The 20,723-nt window shown below is 39.4% G+C and overlaps 2 protein-coding genes, 1 long non-coding RNA gene and 1 pseudogene across 3 annotated transcripts; 3 read left to right on the top strand and 1 right to left on the bottom strand.

Annotated features, from left to right (window-relative positions):
• The first annotated feature begins 1,098 nt into the window (after positions 1 to 1,098).
• On the top strand, positions 1,099 to 6,383 carry LOC121778303 (secretory carrier-associated membrane protein 4-like). Its single transcript, XM_042175633.1, has 12 exons — positions 1,099 to 1,297; positions 2,136 to 2,240; positions 2,327 to 2,389; positions 3,950 to 3,983; positions 4,067 to 4,189; positions 4,529 to 4,591; positions 4,678 to 4,771; positions 4,863 to 4,908; positions 5,011 to 5,078; positions 5,183 to 5,231; positions 5,899 to 5,964; positions 6,161 to 6,383. Exons 1-12 carry the CDS (start codon positions 1,235 to 1,237, stop codon positions 6,191 to 6,193), a joined length of 807 nt encoding a protein of 268 aa, XP_042031567.1. The 5' UTR covers positions 1,099 to 1,234; the 3' UTR covers positions 6,194 to 6,383.
• Positions 6,384 to 6,562: 179 nt separating this feature from the next.
• LOC121778145 lies at positions 6,563 to 7,233 on the bottom strand. The gene is made up of 2 exons (XR_006045623.1): positions 7,092 to 7,233; positions 6,563 to 6,786 (listed from the first exon to the last, which is right to left on the bottom strand). It is a non-coding gene; the product is annotated as an uncharacterized LOC121778145 (long non-coding RNA).
• LOC121778144 lies at positions 6,794 to 9,232 on the top strand (annotated as a pseudogene).
• A 6,272-nt stretch (positions 9,233 to 15,504) lies between these two features.
• LOC121779994 (CSC1-like protein At1g32090) lies at positions 15,505 to 20,024 on the top strand. The gene is made up of 10 exons (XM_042177509.1): positions 15,505 to 16,098; positions 16,743 to 16,895; positions 17,035 to 17,170; positions 17,308 to 17,409; positions 17,484 to 17,603; positions 17,674 to 17,754; positions 17,843 to 18,183; positions 18,269 to 18,514; positions 18,587 to 19,145; positions 19,445 to 20,024. Exons 1-10 carry the CDS (start codon positions 15,785 to 15,787, stop codon positions 19,901 to 19,903), a joined length of 2,511 nt encoding a protein of 836 aa, XP_042033443.1. The 5' UTR covers positions 15,505 to 15,784; the 3' UTR covers positions 19,904 to 20,024.
• The last annotated feature ends 699 nt before the right edge of the window (positions 20,025 to 20,723 follow it).

The raw sequence follows: 20,723 nt of genomic DNA, 5'->3' as shown, positions 1-20,723 counted from the left end.
AAAGAGATCTCATGCCCAAAGATGATTTCTCCATCACTCGTTGCGGTCCCAAACGATACAATTTTGTTTGCAGACGAAGATCCAAACAAAGACAGCGACAATGAAATGGAAGATTATTTTGCTAACTTCCACCTTGAGGGTAAGGTGGTTTTCAACGGTGGGAGAGTTGATAGGGACATGATATTCTATTTTATTTCGGAAGGGAGCTAATATTCTCTCCGCATATTTATTTAGTTTATTTATACTTTAGTATTATTTAGTTGTTACCACACATATTATAAATATGTGTGGAGTCTTTTATTATTATCAAGCAGAATGAAGAATTAAATCCGTCAATCTACGCTTCCCCCCCCTCTTTGTTCTCTCTTTTCATATAATATATTTAATAGGAATTAATCTCATATTAATTCCTATAAGTTGTCGACCGTCTATTGCTATGTTTAAAAAAAAATACGACTCAAGTATATTTACTCCTTATTAATTACTAAGTAATTAGTAATTATTTCTGTAATTAATGAAATAATTAAAAAAATAATCAAGTTATTCACAGTGTAATTAATTGCTAGTAATACATGCTGAATTGATTAATCAATCATGTAATAACACTTTCTTTTACAGTGAGATAATTGCTATGCGATTTGTAATAAGAGCAAAAGAGTCAATTTGGTTGTAATCTAAATTGATTTTGGTTTTTAATTTTATTTGCCAAACAATAACATAATTCTTCTAGATTTTACATTTCCTTTAAAGTGCAATGCTCGTAATTGGATTTATAATAACGGTAAAAAAGTAAGCTTTGGATTTTATCTACATTTTTATTCGCATTTTAATTTCCTATAATACCAGTGATTAATTTTCACAGAAGAATAAGTAGAATAACAAGACTATTTTACAGTGCTATAACTGGTACTGATTTTAAATTTCTTTTAAAGTGAGATAATGCAATAAAATAAATATAGCAGTTGTTGATACTGGCCTATATATTTCCTATTTCTATAAATTTTCTAATCAGATTTTAAGTGCTAGAAAATTTGTTTGCTAATTAATGGAATTCGAGGTTAATATATGCAGGATTCAGTTAATCCAAAATATGCTTATTATTTCCATTTGTCCCGCCTCGAAATAAAGAATACGACTGTCACTTCTCTTTCTCTCATTCTCTCGCTTTACCATCAAAACATCTGTCCAAATTTACTACTCCTTGGGAATTTAGGCGCAGCAAAAGTTGGTGGCGATGAATCGGGGAAACGATCCCAATCCGTTCGACGAGGAAGAACCTGAAGTCAATCCATTTTCGGTAACCGCATTCCCAAATTATTCGGATCTGCCTAAATATAACATTACATTCGTCAATTTCTCTTCAATGCTGCTTATTTCTAGTGTTTGTGGAAGTTTGTGATTATTTGGTTCAGATCCGAGGCCTGCGGCTATATTCGTTCGGTTAAATTTGACGTTGGGTTTCCAATTGAATTAAATTGGAGGAGTGACTCTATATGAAATAATGAATGTTGTTTTTGCTATCATTTTTCTGTTGCGCAAATCGATTTAGGATTTATCGCCAATGAATTCTTGTATGGTTTTTTTAGTGTAAAGTAGCATATGACACTGAATTTGATTAGAAATGGTTCTAATTTTCACAATTTTGCACATCTTTAAAACGGATGGAAACACCTTGGCCTAAATTCTGATAACATATCTCAATATCGCTAGTAAAACGTTTAAATTCCTTTTCCTATCCCCTAAGAGAAATAGAAAAGACTAGACCACATCAAAAGTAAGGTATCTTTTGACTGCATTTCTGATGTTCTTAGGCAGTCTCATTCTTACAAATGAGAAGAATGATGTTGTAGAATGACATATTTTCCATTTGTTTGATTCCAAAACCGAGTTTTTCAATGGTGAAAGGTGCTTCTAAAATATAAAATACAAGGCAAAAGTATTTGGTTGGTGATGCTTCGGCTGACCCAGGCACCCTCTGGATCAGCCAGTGAGCTTTACGAGTCTCATTTTACCTGATGCATACCATAAATATTTATGCCTTATTGTGGTTAATTTGAAATGTTTGTTGATACTTATTACAAACATCTCCAGTTATCTATGTTGCTCGACCAACTAACATGCTTTTTTTTCTCCAGAATGGCGACAAGTCAAAGTCTCGCATTCCCAGTGTGGTTGCAGGTGCACTCGGTTTTGGTCAGAAACATGAAGCCACTGTAGATATACAATTAGATGCTATGAATGTAATCTTTTTTAGAAGTATACTTTTACCCATGTCTTCACTGTCATATTGAATTTTTATTGTAACTATGATTGCCTAATATTTCAGGATTCAAAGAAAAAGGAGAACGAACTTGCCGCATGGGAAGCAGATTTAAGGAAAAAAGAGAGGGTGAGTTTTAGTTAGGTTATATTACAGCAAGAAGATTCCAAATGTTTCAGAAACCTTCTGATCTTTTTCATTTCAATATAATGTTTCCCAATTTTGACCATACATTGTCTGTATTTTAGGGTTGTAACATCAGTAGTCTATTTGCATTACATCTGATTTTATGCAATATTTGTGTCTGACTAAAAATACCCAACGTGATCTGTCTTTTCTATACAAGAAAATGAACTAAACTGACAATTCATGATGACTATCCATTTAACTGATGTAGGTAGCAATGTTATTAAAAAGCGGCCATGGCGCCGCCGTGGCGCCATTGCATGGCGGGTTTTGGAAAAAACGCCATCGCCACGAGCTGCCACAAAACTTTTTTATGGCGACCGCCATTTGCCGCCATGAGTGAGGCGCCATGGCGGTGCCATGGCAGTTATGGCGTCACTTTTGGTTGGGCTGCCCCAAACCTCAGCCCAATTACCAAATAACACAGCCCAAATGATTTTTAACCCTTAACCCGGCCCAAATAATGAAATAAAATGCCAATTAAGTCAAAATCTTGGGTTTTTTTCATAGTATCTCTTTCCCTCACAAACAAACCCAACCTGCTGCGCCCCCAGTCCCACGGCCCTAGTCACGTCGCCGCCGACCGCCGCCGCCGATCCGTCTAGAGCAGCCCACTGCCCAGATTTTGAAGGTAACCGAAATTGTATCAGTGATAGAGTTTTTGATGGAGATTCACTTGATTGGGATACTGTCTACGAGTCGTCGGGGATTGGAGAGCCTATCACATATACTAGGTCTAAGAAAAGAAAAGAAGCTTCTACATCATCAAGTTCTAGGAAAGCCTCAAGAACCACAACCACATCTAGAAAATAGAAAGGCCAATTAGGGAAAGGCAGATTGGCGACAGTGGTTGAAGGAAGAGAGCTTGTTGATGAAGAATTGGAAGATGAAGAAGTTGGGGATGAAGAAGAAGGATCTACTTCGTTGGAGGACGATGATATCGATGAGGATGAGGATAACTATCTTGTGGAGGATGACTATGTTGGGGATGGTGATGATTGAGGATGGTTTTAATTTAGATTTGATATGTATTATGAATTTGTGATGATGACTTTATATTTTGATTGTTGAACTAAGACTTATTATGGTAGGCATATTATATAATTGCTTATGAATTTATGCTTTATTTATTGTTTTAATAGTTGATAACTTGATATATTACAATTTTTTATTATTTTCTAATTTTTTGAATTTATATATACATATATTACTAATATTTTATTAATTTATTTATCGACCGCCATATCCCGCCATACTGATACGCCATATCCCTGTGGCGGTTTTTGGGCTCACCGCCGTAAGCCGCCATACGCCATCCATAACATTGGTAGGTAGTTATAAATTGTCAAGAGTATAATTTTGTTCATAGACTTTACTTCTTGAACTGGATGACTCTTAATCATTGACTTGACCTCTTTATTTCGGGTGTTTGTGTGCTGTCATATCTTTACGCCATCGTAATCATGCAAATAAAAAAAATACTTATTGGCTTTTGTCTTGTAGGAGATTAAACGGAGAGAAGATGCTGTTAACAATGGTAATCTATAAGACCAGGGCTAACAGACTTGTTATGTTTTTTGTTCTTATGTTTCTAATACATTTAGCAACACTTCCATTCAGCTGGTGTTCCTGTTGACGATAGAAACTGGCCTCCATTTTTTCCCATTATCCATCATGATATAGCCAATGAGATACCAGTTCATGCTCAGAAGTTACAGTATCTGGCTTTTGCAAGTTGGTTAGGTGGGTATGCTCTCCTTGTTATCAAATGACACATGTTATTAAAGTGTCGTTCCTTGCCAATAGTTTGGTTGAACTGCACCATAGTTTGTCTTAGACTTTTCAAATAATTGAATTATACTGTTGTTCCAAATTCACCTAGTATCTTGTTTTCAGGATAAAGTGTAGCTGTTCTTTGGTAACTGCATTTGGCTCATGTAGCTTCCTCATAATTAGTTTCTTGTTTTCTAAAATTAGAACTGATCAGCTCAATGTTATTCCATAACCTATTGTTTGACTTTGGTTTTCAGACTCTGATTTTTGCTGGAGTAATTACCTTATCTTTGTGCATTTTTGTTACAGGGATTGTACTTTGCCTTTCATTTAATGTTATTGCAGTCACCATTTGCTGGATAAAGGGTGGTGGTAAGTGTGTGATTGTGTGCTTTAACTTTGTTGGTTGCCAATTTGGAGCTTATGGTAATGTAACAAATGCCATTTACTGTCTGCAGGGGTCAAACTCTTTTTACTTGCCATAATCTATGCCCTAATGGGATGCCCCCTCTCATATGTGCTCTGGTACAGGCCTTTGTATCGTGCAATGAGGTACTTGAAATCTGTTTTTTTACTACTCTCTGCAGACTCATAGCATATTGGAATTAATTTCTCTTGCCATACTTCTGGTTCTCATCCTCAGGACTGATAGTGCACTGAAGTTTGGGTGGTTTTTCTTGTGCTATATGGTACGTTTGGATGTTGCACCTTGATATTATGTGTATATGACTATATGTCTATATGATGGTAGATTGCCCATATTGATGATCTTTGATTCCATTACTTTACAGTTTCACATTGGTTTCTGCATTGTTGCTGCAATTGCACCTCCAATCGTCTTTCAAGGGCAATCATTAACGTAAGCAATTTCAATTTTCTTGTAGATCTTTCATTTGAAGCAGAGCTTATTAAAGCATTTATTTATTTGTTTTCCCTTATTCTTTTGTTTTCTGTCTCTCTCAGTGGCATCCTTGCAGCTGTCGATGTCTTTTCGGACCATGTCATAGTTGGGGTGAGTTTTCCTTTGCCACTTGTGAGTTGTACGACTTGTGAGTCCTGTATAATTTTCTGCATTCTCATAGAGATGTTATAATTAACTTAGTGGACATTCCTCTTTGACGACTTAATTCTGCATTCTCACAGATATGTTATAATTTTCTGCATTCTCAAAGATATGTTAATTTTGGACAGAATTTATTCCACTTTATGATTGCCTGTAACATTAGCATAGCAGGATTTCTTTTACTTTTGCTGAAGAAGAGAGGAAGACGGCGTGGGAGAAAAACAGTTAGATTTACATACGGAAGTGACTATTCCAAACTTCTTCTTGGATATGTTGCACGAGCAAGTGAAGGCTAAAGTCATGCATATTATAATGTTACCTTCACTGTGCATGCAATTTCTTTAAGAATCAATCTGTTTATACTTTATGCCTTTTCCCAAACTAGTTTCTTTTTATTGAAGATGATAATGGTTGGGAGATAATAGATAGAGAGAAGAATCTTAAGTTACAGGCAGAAGAAATCTCTATTTCTGAAGCTACATCCTATTTGTTTTGGGAAGATATCTCTCTTACTGTTTGTTCCTAGCTTCACTGCTCTCTTACTTCACTTAACGATCGTTTTGTATCATTTTACGTGTCCACAGTCCTAATTATATAATGATCCATTCTGTTGCAGATCTTTTACCTGATTGGGTTTGCATTCTTTTGCTTGGAAACACTGCTCAGCTTATGGGTACTCCAGGTAAGACTCATGCTATACTTTTATGAATTTCGGTGATACAACCAAATTTCATTAACGCAGGACGATGCATATTAATTCGATGATTCCACTATATATATGTTGAGTGTGTCCCGTCCCCCCTTAGTATTACTTGCATGATGCAATCAAATGTTTGTTGTCTGTAACCATTTATTGATCTCTCTTCTCTCCCTTGCAGAAAATATATGCATATTTCCGGGGACAGAAATGATAGTACTATATCGGAAGTCATCTAAGGGCTGTATCCCTTCTTGGCTGATTCCACCATTTTTGTATCAGATTCAATTACTCCTAGGATGTAGAGAACCTACAGTAAAAGTTGATTTCAATATGAAACTTTTTCCACAAAATTTATACCGGTATTGTATTTATTTCGGTTTTACAGACTACTTTGGAGATTTTTTTTTTCTCTGTATCGCAAGACCTATCAATTCTAATCATAGATTAGTAAGACAACATAATGCAAATCGAACCTTACTTGTTTAATAAAATTTTAGATTAGTGTTGGAGTATTATTTATCTACATAACAGTAATGAAGGAATAAGTTCAAGTAGTAAATGAAGCATATAACGACGGACATATTGAAAAGAAAATATGAGATAAATATTCACTGGATGGAATATTCTATTATAGTAAACCACATAAATTAAACAGACTGCATATACGTAGTAGAAACAATGGTGAAATTCACATGGAAGTGGGATCATAAAAGGTCCATACTCCCCATATCCTCACACTCACAGCCATAATCTCTTTGCAACCCATCACCTCGTCGCCACGTGGCACCCAAGATATCACCATTCCTACATTTAAAACATAAATTCATTTATAAATGCAAAATAATTGCCTAGGTAGTAAAATTTAGAAATGACAATTGACAAAAAACACCCCAAGAGAAATCAACACTTCCCACCACATAAACACCAAGAACACCCTCCTATCCTTGCATCAAATTTCACACTCATCCCCTCCCTATAACCAAGAAAGAGGAGAACCATTGGCAATGATGGCAGTCTCCACTATATACTCAATCTACACACCACCAAAACCCCACTCCCCCTTTCCCCAAAAACACATCCTCTTCTTCACCACCACCACAAAAAAAAACCTCAGCAGTCGGATATCATGCTCCGCCGAGGACAAGACCGTCGTGATCGGCCTAGCCGCCGACTCGGGGTGCGGGAAGTCCACCTTCATGCGGCGGCTGACATCCGAGGGGCGGGAACCCGGACTCGAACACGCTGATAAGCGAGACGACGACGGTGATATGCCTGGACGACTACCACTCACTGGACAGAACCGGACGGAAGGAGAAGGGAGTCACCGCACTGGATCCCAGAGCGAATGACTTCGATCTCATGTATGAGCAAGTCAAGGCGTTGAAGGATGGAACGGCTGTTGATAAGCCAATTTACAACCACGTGAGTGGTCTATTGGACCCGCCGGAGGTTATCAAGCCTCCCAACATCCTGGTTATCGAAGGCTTACACCCAATGTGAGAATTCGTTATCCTTAATTCTATGGTCCAGGAATTTACCTTTTGTCCATGTCCCCATGCAGTCTTTATCAACTCTTTTTAGGGTAATTATCTATTATTAGGATAATAGGAGTAGTTAATTAAATTATGAAATTTCTTTTTGGGCAATTTCATAACAAAAGAAAATGGAATATTGAATAAACAAATTTCATTTCTCCCTTTATTGTCACATTTGTATAAAAAGATAGTTTTTTTGGTAATGCGCAAACAAGGTCGTTTCAATAAACTATTTTTTTGTTTCCTTTCTTTGTGTATTCTATCTTATTTTAATAAAACATCGCTATTTTAAATATCAATAAAATATTTATGATTTAATATTCACTTTCAAATTTTATAAACCTGGTCAAAATTTTATCAAATTTATAATTTAAATGACTATTAAATTTTTTTATTTTGTGAAAAAATTAATAAGATACTATATATATTTTTTTGAGTTGTGATAAAAATAGAATTAATTCCTAATGTAGAATTGCAGAACCAAACATGGAAGTTATTTTTTAGAATCGTGTAATAAATGACCTTCGTGTTTGTTCTATAGTTAGTCATTAAGATCGAATTTCGCATATATCACAATCCAAATATTCTTTTTGGTACTAATCTTCTAATATTAGTTCTATGTTATATTTGAAGGTACGATGAACGCGTTAGAGACCTATTGGACTTCAGTATTTACCTTGACATCAGCAACGAAGTCAAATTTGCATGGAAAATTCAGGTAATTTTCCCTAAATAGAACAAAAAAAGCAAGTAGCTAATTTTCAGGTAATTTCCCCTAAATAGAACAAAATTCAGGTAATTTACCTTGACATCATAATTTTCAAGTAGCTAATTTTGGAGATGATGAATGGTGCAGAGGGACATGGCTGAAAGAGGGCACAGCCTTGAGAGCATCAAGGCCAGCATCGAAGCCCGGAAACTGGACTTCGATGCTTACATCGGTAACTAAACCTACCTACCTACTTCCTCTGCATCTTCACAAAACACACAAACCATAAATGAGGCTGATGATGATCTTGAACTAAAATGCAGATCCACAGAAGCAGTTCGCAGATGCTGTGATAGAAGTGCTGCCAACGCAGCTGATCCCGGACGACAACGAGGGAAAGGTTTTGAGAGTGAGACTGATAATGAAGGAAGGTGTCAAGTTCTTCAACCCTGTCTACCTCTTTGATGAAGGCTCCACCATTTCTTGGATTCCCTGTGGAAGGAAACTCACTTGCTCCTATCCCGGCATCAAATTCTCGTACGGCCCCGACACTTACTATGGCCAAGATGTATCCATCCCTCCATTTCCAACCTTGTTTCATAATCTACCATCTCATAAATACAGGGGCGAGTGGCATTTTTTTAGAACAAATCTTATGTTTCAATTGAAATTTGTAGGTTTCTGTGCTGGAAATGGATGGGCAGTTTGACAGACTGGATGAGTTGATCTATGTGGAGAGCCATTTGAGCAACCTTTCGACGAAGTTCTATGGAGAAGTGACGCAGCAGATGCTGAAGCATTCGGATTTCCCTGGGAGCAACAATGGGACGGGGCTTTTTCAGACGATCGTTGGGTTGAAGATCAGAGAGCTCTTCGAGCAGATAGTGGCGAGCAGGGCGGCTGCTCCCCTTGAAGCTACCAAGGCATGATGAGTTGAGTTGAGTTGAGTTGAGTTGAGCAGAGTATTTGTGTTGTCTGTTTGTATTTATTATCTGTGTTGAAACTCTGTGGAGGCTTGTAACTAGTGTTGCCCACGGTTCGAAAACCGGCGGTTCCGGTTCGGAACCGCCGGTTCCGGTTTTGGCGGAGGCGGAACCGGAACCGGACCGTGAGGCTATTTCACGGTTCCGGTTCCGGTTCCGGTTCAAAAACCGGCGGTTCCGGTTCCGGTTCGGAACCGCCGGTTTTCCGGCGGTTCCGGTTTTCGAACCGGCGGTTTCGCGGTTCAATTATTTTTTATTTTTTTTTAATTTGAAATTTAGCTTTATACAACAAATCGGAACAAGACAATGCATAATTCAAGCACAAATAAGACGAATAAGGAAAAAATGAAATAAATTTTATTGATTTTGAGTTGTAACGGACAACGATACATTACAATTTACAATACATAAGTATACAATACAACAACATACAACAATGTAATATAATTTACAAGTGTCGTCGCCTCGTCGGACTCCGAAGATAAAAATGGGGGGGAAAATGGAAGAATTTGAATTTGAAATTTGAAAAAAAAAATTGAATTTTCGGAAAACCGGCGGTTTTTTGCGGAAAACCGCCGGAACCGCCGGTTTCCGGGACAAAACCGCCGGTTCGGTCAACGAAACCGTCTGCAAAAGCTGCGCAATGTCTCCTCGTGTCTCGCGCCGCAACCGGATACCACTGAACCGGCGATTAACCGCCGGTTCACGTCCCAAAAACCGCCGGTTTTTCAGCTAAAAAGCTGCCGCCGTCGGCCCCATCCCCATGCCTTGATATACGCGCCCGAATCGGCAGTTCACCCGGTTAACCGCCGGTTCCGAACCGTCCGGAACCGCCGGTTCGGTGACGGTTCCGGTTCGAAATATTTTGAACCTGAACCGGACCGCGACCCGAATTCCGACGGTTCCGGTTCGGGAAAATGGCCACGGTTCCGGTTCGGAACCGAAACCGCCGGTTCCGGTTCGGCGGTTAACCGCCGGAACCGGAACCGGTGGGCATCTCTACTTGTAACATAGAGAAACAACTTTTGCACATATTTGAAATGGAGGAATCCTATAATTATAAACACATTTCATATATAGAAAAATAAATGGCTTTCCTTTGAGGATGCCATGCTCATTCAGTCAATTAAGTTTAATTACAAGTTAGGTTCTAAAATCCTAAATCTTGGGAAATGAAGACAGAGATAACTAAAGAAGAAAATGACATGGTTCAATGGCTAAATCTGAAATTTCAACCCACAATCAACAGAAAAGTTTAGTTTAACCATCAGAGCACTATAGCAACTGCAAGTAATTTATACCTAGAACAGGATTGAGTCCAGATTTAGATTTTGGTGTCCATAAACATATGCAGCAAGATCTGCAGATAGAGACCAGCAGAGAACAGAATTTAACAAATGCCTGCTTCAGCAATGATTCCCAATGGAACCGCCAAATGCAGCAGTTTCAGAGCCTAAAACACAGAGACGAATCGGAAATTGCATCCAATTCATTAATCACAGCTAAATATTCTTCAAAAATTCAAACAGTGGAGAGTCGCCGAGGTCAATCAACCTTCCGATCAACCGTTTTCTTCAGATGAGAATTTTTTGGAACAACAAGCAGGAATTTCGATCAAAAAATTAGGGTTGATGGCGATTTGTCCGAGAAAGTGCCATTCCTGCAGCTACTAGTGATTTTTGATGAGATTTATGTGCGGTTTTGTGAAAAGAGAATGGTGGCGATTGGGGCGAAGAAGAGAGGGAGTAGAATTAGAATATTGGGAAATGCAGGAAGTTGCAGACACTGTGTAAACAGTTTATTCCCGGGAGCTTAAATTTACAGTTTTGTTCATTGCTCAGGTGGGTCCCTCCACGGCTACCGTTGTACTAAGAGCATCTCCAATGGCGGACGTCCAGTCAGACATCCGCGACGGGTGACCGGGACGTCCGCCATTGTGGCGTGGCAAGTCGGATACGGACGTCCCGTAAGGACGTCGGATGTCCTCGGACGTGCGGGCGACGGGCGGGTGGACGTCCGCCATTGTGGCGTGGGTCGGACGTCCGGTATTTAAATTTTTTTTAAACTCTATATATACGGCTCGCTGAACTTCATTTCATTCGCACCACTTGTGTTAACAAGTTTCTCTCTTCTTTTACTACAACTTTCATTTCTACTTAATGGAGAACGACAGGAACTCCCCCGCCACGAGCGAGTCCCAGACTCCGACGTTTCCCGCCGAACTGGAGGGAAACTCTAGCGGAAATGCGACAACGGTTCCGACAATGTCGGGGATGCAGTCCCAAATGGCGTGTGGGATGGGTGGTATGATGTCCCGGTACTTCAATATGTACAATTGGATGGGTGGTATGGATGGTATGATGCCCAGGGCAGCGGGGATCGGGGGCATGACCCCAAATATGATGGGGATGGGGATCGGGGCATGACCCCATATATGATGGGGATGGGTGGGATGTTGCCGGGGATGATGCAGACCATGCCTGGGGGAGGGGGTGGCAGGGGCCCTGAACCACTTGCGGAGAATGTCTATCGCCCAGTTATCGATATGTTGTCTACTGATTCCCCATCCAGTTTTGTTCCGGAGACTCAGTTCACCGGCATGGAAATTTTCTCTTTTGAGGAGTTGGGACTATCTCCAGTCAGGGAAACTCCCGATGATGTGGGGACAGCGGCAAGGGGCAGGGGCAGGGGCAAGGGCAAGGGGAAAGCCACGGGCTCTTCCTCGCGAACGGTGGCAGAGGAGGAGGATGAGGAGGAGATGGGAAAGAGGACGGTCTGGAGCGTGTGGGAAAACGTCGCGCTTGCGAAGGCTTGTGTTTCAATAGTCGAGGATCCCTATGTCGGTGCTAACCAGCATATTGACAGACTGTGGCATCGCATCGCTGAAGCCTACCTCACACACAAACCGGCTGTGGCGAAGCGTCGCATTCCCGAACAATGCCGGAAACAGTGGGAGCGGTTGAGGCCTAAGCTAGTCGATTTGCCGGCCTCTACCAAAACAATCTCCGCCAGGCATCCAGCGGTATGTCCGAGGAGGATGTGAAGAACCGTGCCTTTGTGCAGTACCCCGACAAAGCCTTGAAGTTCAAAGATTTCGACCAGTGGGAGGCCTATCTCGTGGTGAAGGATTCCCAAAAGTTTTGTGGGGGTGTCAAAGCGGGCTGGCCGAAGCGGACGAAGATCAACACTTCCGGTGAATACAGCAGCAGTGCTGGTTCGCACGAGCTCCCAGAAGCCGAGGAAGTGTCCCCGATACCTCAATCAGACTCTTGCCGTCGTCGTCGCCGGATTGGGAAAAAGGCTGCGCAGCGGAATGCTAGGGGAAGCAGCAGCGGTAGCGGGTCGTTCGAGGTCTAATCGCAGGCCCCTGCTCCCCCAGAAGAGTACGACCGTCTCGCCCGCGCGCAGATAACGACTAGCTTGGTCCGGACCATGCATAGGTGGCATAGCACGACCGATCCGGTGTACAAAAGGATGTTGAAGGATGTCATCGATGGATGTCGGTGCGATTTGGGGATGCCACCCATTGGAGATGATGGCGCCGATATCAGCGGCGGGGACGACGGGGGCGGCACGGGCGACGAGGACAACGCGGAGTGAGCCGAGAATGTATGACTATGTATTTTTTTTGTTTTATTACTATGTAATTTTTTTTTCGAAGCATGTATGTTTTTTTTTAATGAAGTTGTTAATTTTTCCCGTTCGTATTCGTGTTGAAATTTTATTTCCGTAAACGTAAATTGCTTTATTTGTGAATTTGTGATTTTTTTATTGCGGGAAGTCCTAGTGGGAAGGGCGGATTGTGCAGGGGAAGTCCTAGTGACGTGACAGTGGGATGGGAAGTCCTAGTGACGTGGCAGGAGGTGTTTTTGGCAAGTCCTAGTGGATGTCCGAGTGGGACATCCGGGCATTGGAGATGCTCTAATATTCTACTCTGACTTTTTTTTACCCCTCTATCTTATTTTTAAAATAACAACTATTTTCATTTTGGGTCGTTACTTAAAAATAGAGACTTTAGAATCTTTCTATTTTAGGATATGGACAGATTTGGATCCCCTATTGTGCTAAAAGACATATAGTAGGTAATGCTGTGCACAAATACACACATATTTTATTCATAAAAAATAATGTTGAAATATTAATTTTATTTTATATAAAATAATGGCTTGCTGTGGCTTTTAGTACAGCAGGGGATCCAAATCCGGACATGAAGCCTCCAATCTACTAACTCTACTTTTACTATTTTTTTCTCTTCATCTTTCTTACTTTACTCCTTTTTCTTTTTCCTCACTTACTTTATCAATTCTTCTCACTTATTTTATTAATCGTGCATTAAAACTCGCGTTGTTTCAAATGTTTCTATTTTTTTAACATGGAGGGAGTATTAAACTATCGCATTTTTAAGGTTTAGTATTTTATGAACGCCGCCAGCACGATACGGACACATATTAGAACAAAAGTGACAATTAATTAAAAAGATTTATTCTTTTTAAATGGTGGCTATTTTCCGGTGCAAGGTAATTCTAATTTCGTAGAATTTTGATGATTATCAAAGAATTAGCTTATAAAATGTTGACCACCAAACTGTTTAACGTGATCATTCCCTAACAAGTGAAACATGTGATACAATATTATGTATACATAATTAGGAATCAAAATGACTAAGGCTCCGTTGGGTACCACATAATTGGGGCTATGAAATTGGAATTGGAATTGGAATTGGAGCCTTTAATTCTAAATTCGATGTTCGATATTGCAAAATATATGGATTTAAAATTGAACTACAATTCTAATTTCTCTCCATTTTACAATTTGAATTCCACATCAAAAGTATAAAATTAAAATTCCAAATAATTATAAAATTGGACTCTTTCACACACTACATAAACACACAATTACAAACACACACACACACTGTCACACACACACACACGCAGTCACACACTGTCACACACACACAAACACGTACTGCCGCGCGCGCGCACACACTGTTACACACATAGACACACAACGTCATACACGAGTGTGTGTGTGTAAATTTAATTTCTTATCATTTTTACCGAACAAAGAATTTGAAATTGAAATATAATTCAATTCCGCTAAATTCAATATCGTAGAATTCTAATTCGAATTCAATTCCAATTCCGTTTACCGAACGGACCCTAAGAATTTACTCCTACCATATTATTCAACTTTTTCTCAATTACATGGAAGTGATTATTGAACTCTATATAGTCTATATGCCAATTCTTAAAAAAGAATAAAATAAATTAGAGTCGTTACGTATGGACATAGTATGAATCCATTTTTACATAGGTTTTACGTTAATTTAAGACTTAATTACAATTATTATTATAGCTTGATGCATGATTAAGGGACATCTAAGACTAATATAGATTATTTCTCACACTCTGTAAAGTACAGTATTTGTTTACAACTCATTTGGTCATGCCAATGAATATTATGTCCAACTTTCAAGGGTCCACTATAATTGATTAATTGTTTTAAAATAATACTCCATGAGCAACTTGCATAAATTACTAAAAGAGAGAAGAACTAGAACCTCACGTTATGTTGCTTTTGGTAGAAAAAAAAATATACATTCCACTTTGCAAGTTCAATTATTTCTTTATATATCTTCTTTCTCCTTTTCTTTTCCTTTTCTCATTTTAATAATCGTAATTTGCTACTAATAAAAGTGACAACTTTCTTAGCTTTAGTTATAACTAGTAGAAAAGAAAGCTAGAAACCTCAGCCTATATTCCTATTATAAAATAATCATTTCTTAGTAGTTGTTACAGAATTTATTACTATTATTTATGTAACGAACTTAAATATTCGAGATAAGCTTTGGGATCATGAGCTAATCTAGTCAATGCATGTCATCTGCAATAACCCAAAATCGCGGCGAACAATCAGCGATGTGCCATGATCGACCACCGCCTCCCCGCGGCGGAGCACCGCCTGAAAATCAAGAAACCCACTCCCAAAAAAAAAAAAAAAACCTTTTCACACTTTGTCAACTCTACAGGCTAAGAAATCATTGCGCCACCTCCACTAATAAACAAGCCACAATCACGAGTACAATTAAAAACCAGACATTTCCAATCCCCATCTTCTAAAATTCCTCTCTGTCACTTACCAAATCCAAAAGCAACAAAAAAATAACGTCACTGGTCCCAATATTCCAATTTCCACACGACACATAAGCATGAGCAAATTTCTATATAGTAAAAATATTCTACCTAAAAATAAATAAGCCATTACCCATCATGACCCACTACTACAATAATCAATGTGCACAAATTATATACATCCCATCAACTAACCTTTTTCCAGAGCATACAGACAAGGAAATAAGCCACCAAAAACACAAATTTTTTCAGCAAATGAGGTGTTGTAGTTTTGTGATTGTGCCAATTAACAGCAATGGATAACCAAAACAGCATCTTTCATTTGCTACACCTTTGATAAAGTTCTGTTACATGACCTTTCTACTAACTACCCACTTTTCTTCTACTTCCTTCCTTCCCCTTTTCAAAAGATTACTTTTTTTTTGTGTTTGAGTTGAGGAAATGGCGAGTCTTGGGGATATAGGGGTGTCGGCGCTGATCAACATAATCGGCACCATCACATTCTTGCTGGCGTTTGCCTTGCTGAGAATCCAGCCAATCAACGACAGAGTTTACTTTCCCAAATGGTACATTGCTGGGAAGAGGACCAGCCCCAGGAGCTGGGGTGGGGTGGTGGGCAAATTTGTCAATTTGAATATCATGACTTACTTCACCTTTCTCAACTGGATGCCTCAGGCGCTCAAGATGAGTGAGTCTGAGCTTATTAGCCATGCTGGGCTGGATTCTGCTGTTTTCTTGAGGATTTATACTCTTGGGTACTTGCAATTTTCCTTCTTTTCTGATTACTAGATTCTTGTGATGATGTTTATTGATGTTTTCCAATGATAAAAAATGTGATTTTCAATTGAATTTTTTGTTTTTAGAGTTTTTGAGGAGCTTTTGATCCGTGGTCTCTTGCCAAAGTTTTCATCTTTTTTAGTAGTAATTGGTATCTTCAGGAATTTGTGATTTCTGGTAAAAAAGTTCTTCCTTTTTTCAATTTTTGTAATTTAGCGGTTTATATACCTGGTGGCATTGTGCATCTTCAGAATTCAAGAAGAAGCTGATATGATTTTGGGATTGATTCTTAAGATTCTTTTTGAAGTAATGATTTTTACTTCATATGTAGGAATGATTCACACACCAGTACAATGTATTTTGTTACTTAGTTTCTAAATTCAGCTCTTTTCTTTTAAGAACATCACTAGAAATATGCATCCTTGTACATACATTTGTGTATATCGTTCGCAGTTGGTGGGATTCTTTTGGTTGACTGTTTGAAAGGAACAAAGCTCTTGAAAGTTTTTTTAGAAAATCAGCAAATGTCCTGTTTTGGGGTCCAAGCATATTTTGATCATTTGATGCAAAAATCTTGGTGTTTTAATAATGTTTTGATCTTTGTCCTTTTTACCTCTATCAGGTTGAAAATATTTGCACCAATAGCAACTGTGGCACTCTTAATTCTGATTCCAGTGAATGTATCTGATGGAATTCTATTTTTCTTGCGCCGCGACTTGGTTGTCAATGACATCGACAAGCTTTCAATCTCAAATGTTCGCCCCAAGTCTTATAAGTAAGTTGGTGGCCCTCTTCCTAAAAAATCTTGAAATGTCTTGTCCTGCTAAATAAATTCAAGTACATTATCCAGTTCATTTCCTTGTCATGCCTCATATTTTCAAGGCGAGGAGATGACTGTTGTCGTTGAATCTCAGGTTTTTCGTCCACATATCAATGGAGTACTTGTTTACTTTCTGGATTTGTTACATGCTTTATAAGGAATACAATATAGTTGCTTCAATGCGGCTTAAATTCTTGGCTTCTCAAGAAAGGCGTGCTGAGCAGTTCACGGTTAGTTGTGTGGACTTTTCTGTAACTCGAAAGTGCATTTCTTACATGAGTCCATGTGATGATATCATTTCGATATGGTGTATCATGAGAAGGAAACAATGGACATTTACTTATCGAATTTATTCAATAATCTGCAGGTTCTTGTAAGAAACGTACCACATATTTCAGGACGCTCGATATCTGACCGCGTTCAAACCTTCTTCCAGAGAAACCATCCAGATCATTACCTATGTCACCAGGTGATAGAATCTCTCATACAATTTTTTTCGCAGCAACCGACTCTTGTTCATTACCTTTCATGTGCTGTTACCAGGCCATGTACAATTCTAATAAGTTTGCCAGACTCGTTAGACAAAGACACCGGCTTCAGAACTGGTTCGACTATTACCAGCTCAAGTTTGAGAGGCATCCAGACAAGAGGCCTAAGACGAAGGTATAATCCGTAAAAACAAGTTTGTCTGGCTTAACACTTATTTCACCTTTACTGGTTTTTTATGGTGTAGAGAGGTTGCCTCGGGCTCTGGGGTAAAAGAGTGGATGCAATCGACTACTATAAGGGGCAAATTAATTATCTCGACAAAAAAGTAAGTCTGAACACTAAGCTAAGCTTGATCAACAACTGATTTTTCATCCTGTCCTGACAAAATACGAATTTTCATGCCATGCTCTTAGTTGACGATGGAGCGCCAAAAGATTCTAAAAGATCCGAAATCCATAACACCGGCTGCATTTGTGTCGTTTAGTTCAAGATGGGGAGCGGCTGTTTGTGCGCAGACACAACAGAGCAAGAACCCCACACTATGGCTGACAAATTGGGCGCCTGAGCCTCGCGATGTATACTGGAGGAACGTTACCATACCATTTGTTTCACTCAGCATCCGACAACTAGTGATAGCGTTGTCTGTGTTCGCATTGGTCTTCTTCTACATGATACCTATTGCTTTTGTTCAGTCCTTAGCTAATCTGGAGGGCTTGGAGAGAGTTGCACCTTTCCTCGGGCCATTAATTGAATGGTATGACTTGGTTTTCACATCAAAGCATTTAATTTACTTTATGTGCAGTTTTGTTTCAACACGAAAACTGAATGTCGATTTGCAGGAGTTTTGTGAAGTCATTCCTGCAAGGTTTCCTTCCCGGTCTTACTCTTAAGATCTTTTTGTACTATCTCCCTGCGATCCTAATGGTAATGTCGAAGATAGAGGGGCACGTAGCATTTTCAGTGTTGGAACGAAGGACTGCTGCTAAATACTACTACTTCATGCTTGTCAACGTGTTTCTAGGCAGCATCGTGGCAGGAACTGCATTCCAGCAACTTGATGCTTTCATTCACCAATCTGCTGAGCAGTAATGTTCCTTGTTGTTTCGTGCAGTTGTTTATGAAGACTTTGAACTAATTTAGACGCGTTTTGGCTGCAGAATCCCAAGAAATATTGGTGTATCAATACCAATGAAGGCTACTTTCTTCATCACATACATAATGGTCGATGGCTGGGCTGGGATCGCTTGTGAAATACTTCGGATTAGGCCTTTGGTGATCTTCCACTTGAAGAACATGTTCATTGTGAAAACCGAGAGGGACATGGAGATGGCGATGGACCCTGGAGGTGTCGATCTCCCAGAGGCTTTACCGAGCCTTCAGCTGTATTTCCTTCTAGGCATTGTTTACATGGTCGTTACGCCAATCCTCCTTCCTTTCATCCTCGTCTTCTTCGCCTTGGCATACTTTGTCTATCGCCATCAGGTGATCAATGTGTATCACCAGCAATACGAGAGTGCTGCGGCGTTCTGGCCTCATGTTCACGGCCGCATTGTAGCAAGCTTGCTCATTTCGCAGCTCCTCCTGTTAGGCCTATTGAGCACGAAAAAGGCTGCAAACTCGACTCCGTTACTAGTGATGCTGCCCGTGCTGACTCTGTCGTTCCACAAATACTGCAAGAATCGCTTTGAGCCTGCGTTCCGAAAGTACCCTCTTGAGGTAATCCGATTTAACTTACTCCATCATCAAGAAATGTGGCAGCGTCAAATCGGGTTGTGATATGTGCAAAACTCAATCTTAATGTCAAACTACAGAACAAACACAAGGTCGTTATTAGTTAGTTTTTAGTTCATTTTAGAAAGAATGACCTGAAACGATCTAAACATGACTTCCGTATTTTAAGTCTGGATTTTCTAAAATGAACTAAAAAGGACAGTTCTGCAGTTCTGCATTAGGAATTAGTTCGATTTTGATCACAATCCGTGTCAAATATAACTTCACTTGAATCTTGTCTTCAGGAAGCCATGTTGAAGGACACACAAGACGGCGCCTCTGCATCTGACGTGGACGTGAAATCCTACCTGGCAGACGCATACCTACACCCCATCTTCCGGTCATTTGAGGAGGTGGAGCTAGTTGAAGTGAAGGTCGACACGGATCCGACCCCGGCCAAGGAAGCCAGCCCTTCTCCAAGCCATCCCAGTTCACCCTCCCCTGCTCATCATGAGCACAAAAAAGAAGAAGAAGAAGACGAAGGCGAAGAAGAGGAGGCGTCGCACACTGTGCAGCACTATGAATTCGGACAGCCTCACAGCGCGTACCAGTATGAAGTGGATCATCGTCATCAGGTATATCAGTATGAACTCCAACAGCCTCCTTACAGCGGCTATCACTATCATCATGAAGTGGAATCACCCTCCAATGTACATAGATATGATGAGAGTAGTGAGCCTCACTATCACTACTATCACTATTGAGATCTGATTTCTGTGTGTAATGGTTTGGTTTTCAAATGTAAAGAAAGCTCTTAACAGAAAATAACTACCATCTTCAGTTACATATGTAAATGAGTTGTCCCAATTTGCCATTTTTGAATAATTGTCTCATTTCCTTTTTACTAGTATTTTTTTAATGAATCCAACATTGCACTAACTTAATTTTACTCATATTTTATTATAAAACTAATATACTATAAAAAAAAATAGGATCCTGTGATATTAGAATGAATGGCTATTTTCTCATCGTTTGGACATAGTAATTTAACAAGACACGCAAGATACAATTTATTTAATTATTGGGCCTTTATCGGCATACACTAGGAGCAATACTTGAGATCAGATCCAACACTTTATTCGACGTAACTTTAAAATTAAATAAGGAAAAAGGAAAGATGGATTTGAGGCAGACTCCAAAAGATATAGTAATTTTAAGTGATGACGGGAGGGCGAAGAACATATCCACATTCATCAACCCAAACCCAGACACGATCGCAGCGGAAATCGAAGGTGACGGGAGTTCCATCTAATATGATTATCGCATGCACAAACGGATTCTCACTCTCTATCACAACGGCCGCCTCTTCGCCCTTCTTCCCCACTAGCTCTGGCCATGAATCCTTCCCTGTACATAGTCAAAGCCAATATTTCATCTCAAGTGATATATAAAGAGACATATTCAATGAAAACAAAATGAAGAGAGAGTTAAGGTGGTACTTGCCTAGACACTTTGACACATCCACTATTGATTCCATGATTTATTTTTGTTGAGTGAAGTAGATGATTGTTGATCATAGATTTG

The sequence above is a fragment of the Salvia splendens genome, chromosome 19, assembly GCF_004379255.2.
Source record: "Salvia splendens isolate huo1 chromosome 19, SspV2, whole genome shotgun sequence".
In the NCBI taxonomy this organism is placed as follows: domain Eukaryota; kingdom Viridiplantae; phylum Streptophyta; class Magnoliopsida; order Lamiales; family Lamiaceae; genus Salvia; species Salvia splendens.
This window is presented reverse-complemented; position numbering and strand designations above follow the sequence as displayed.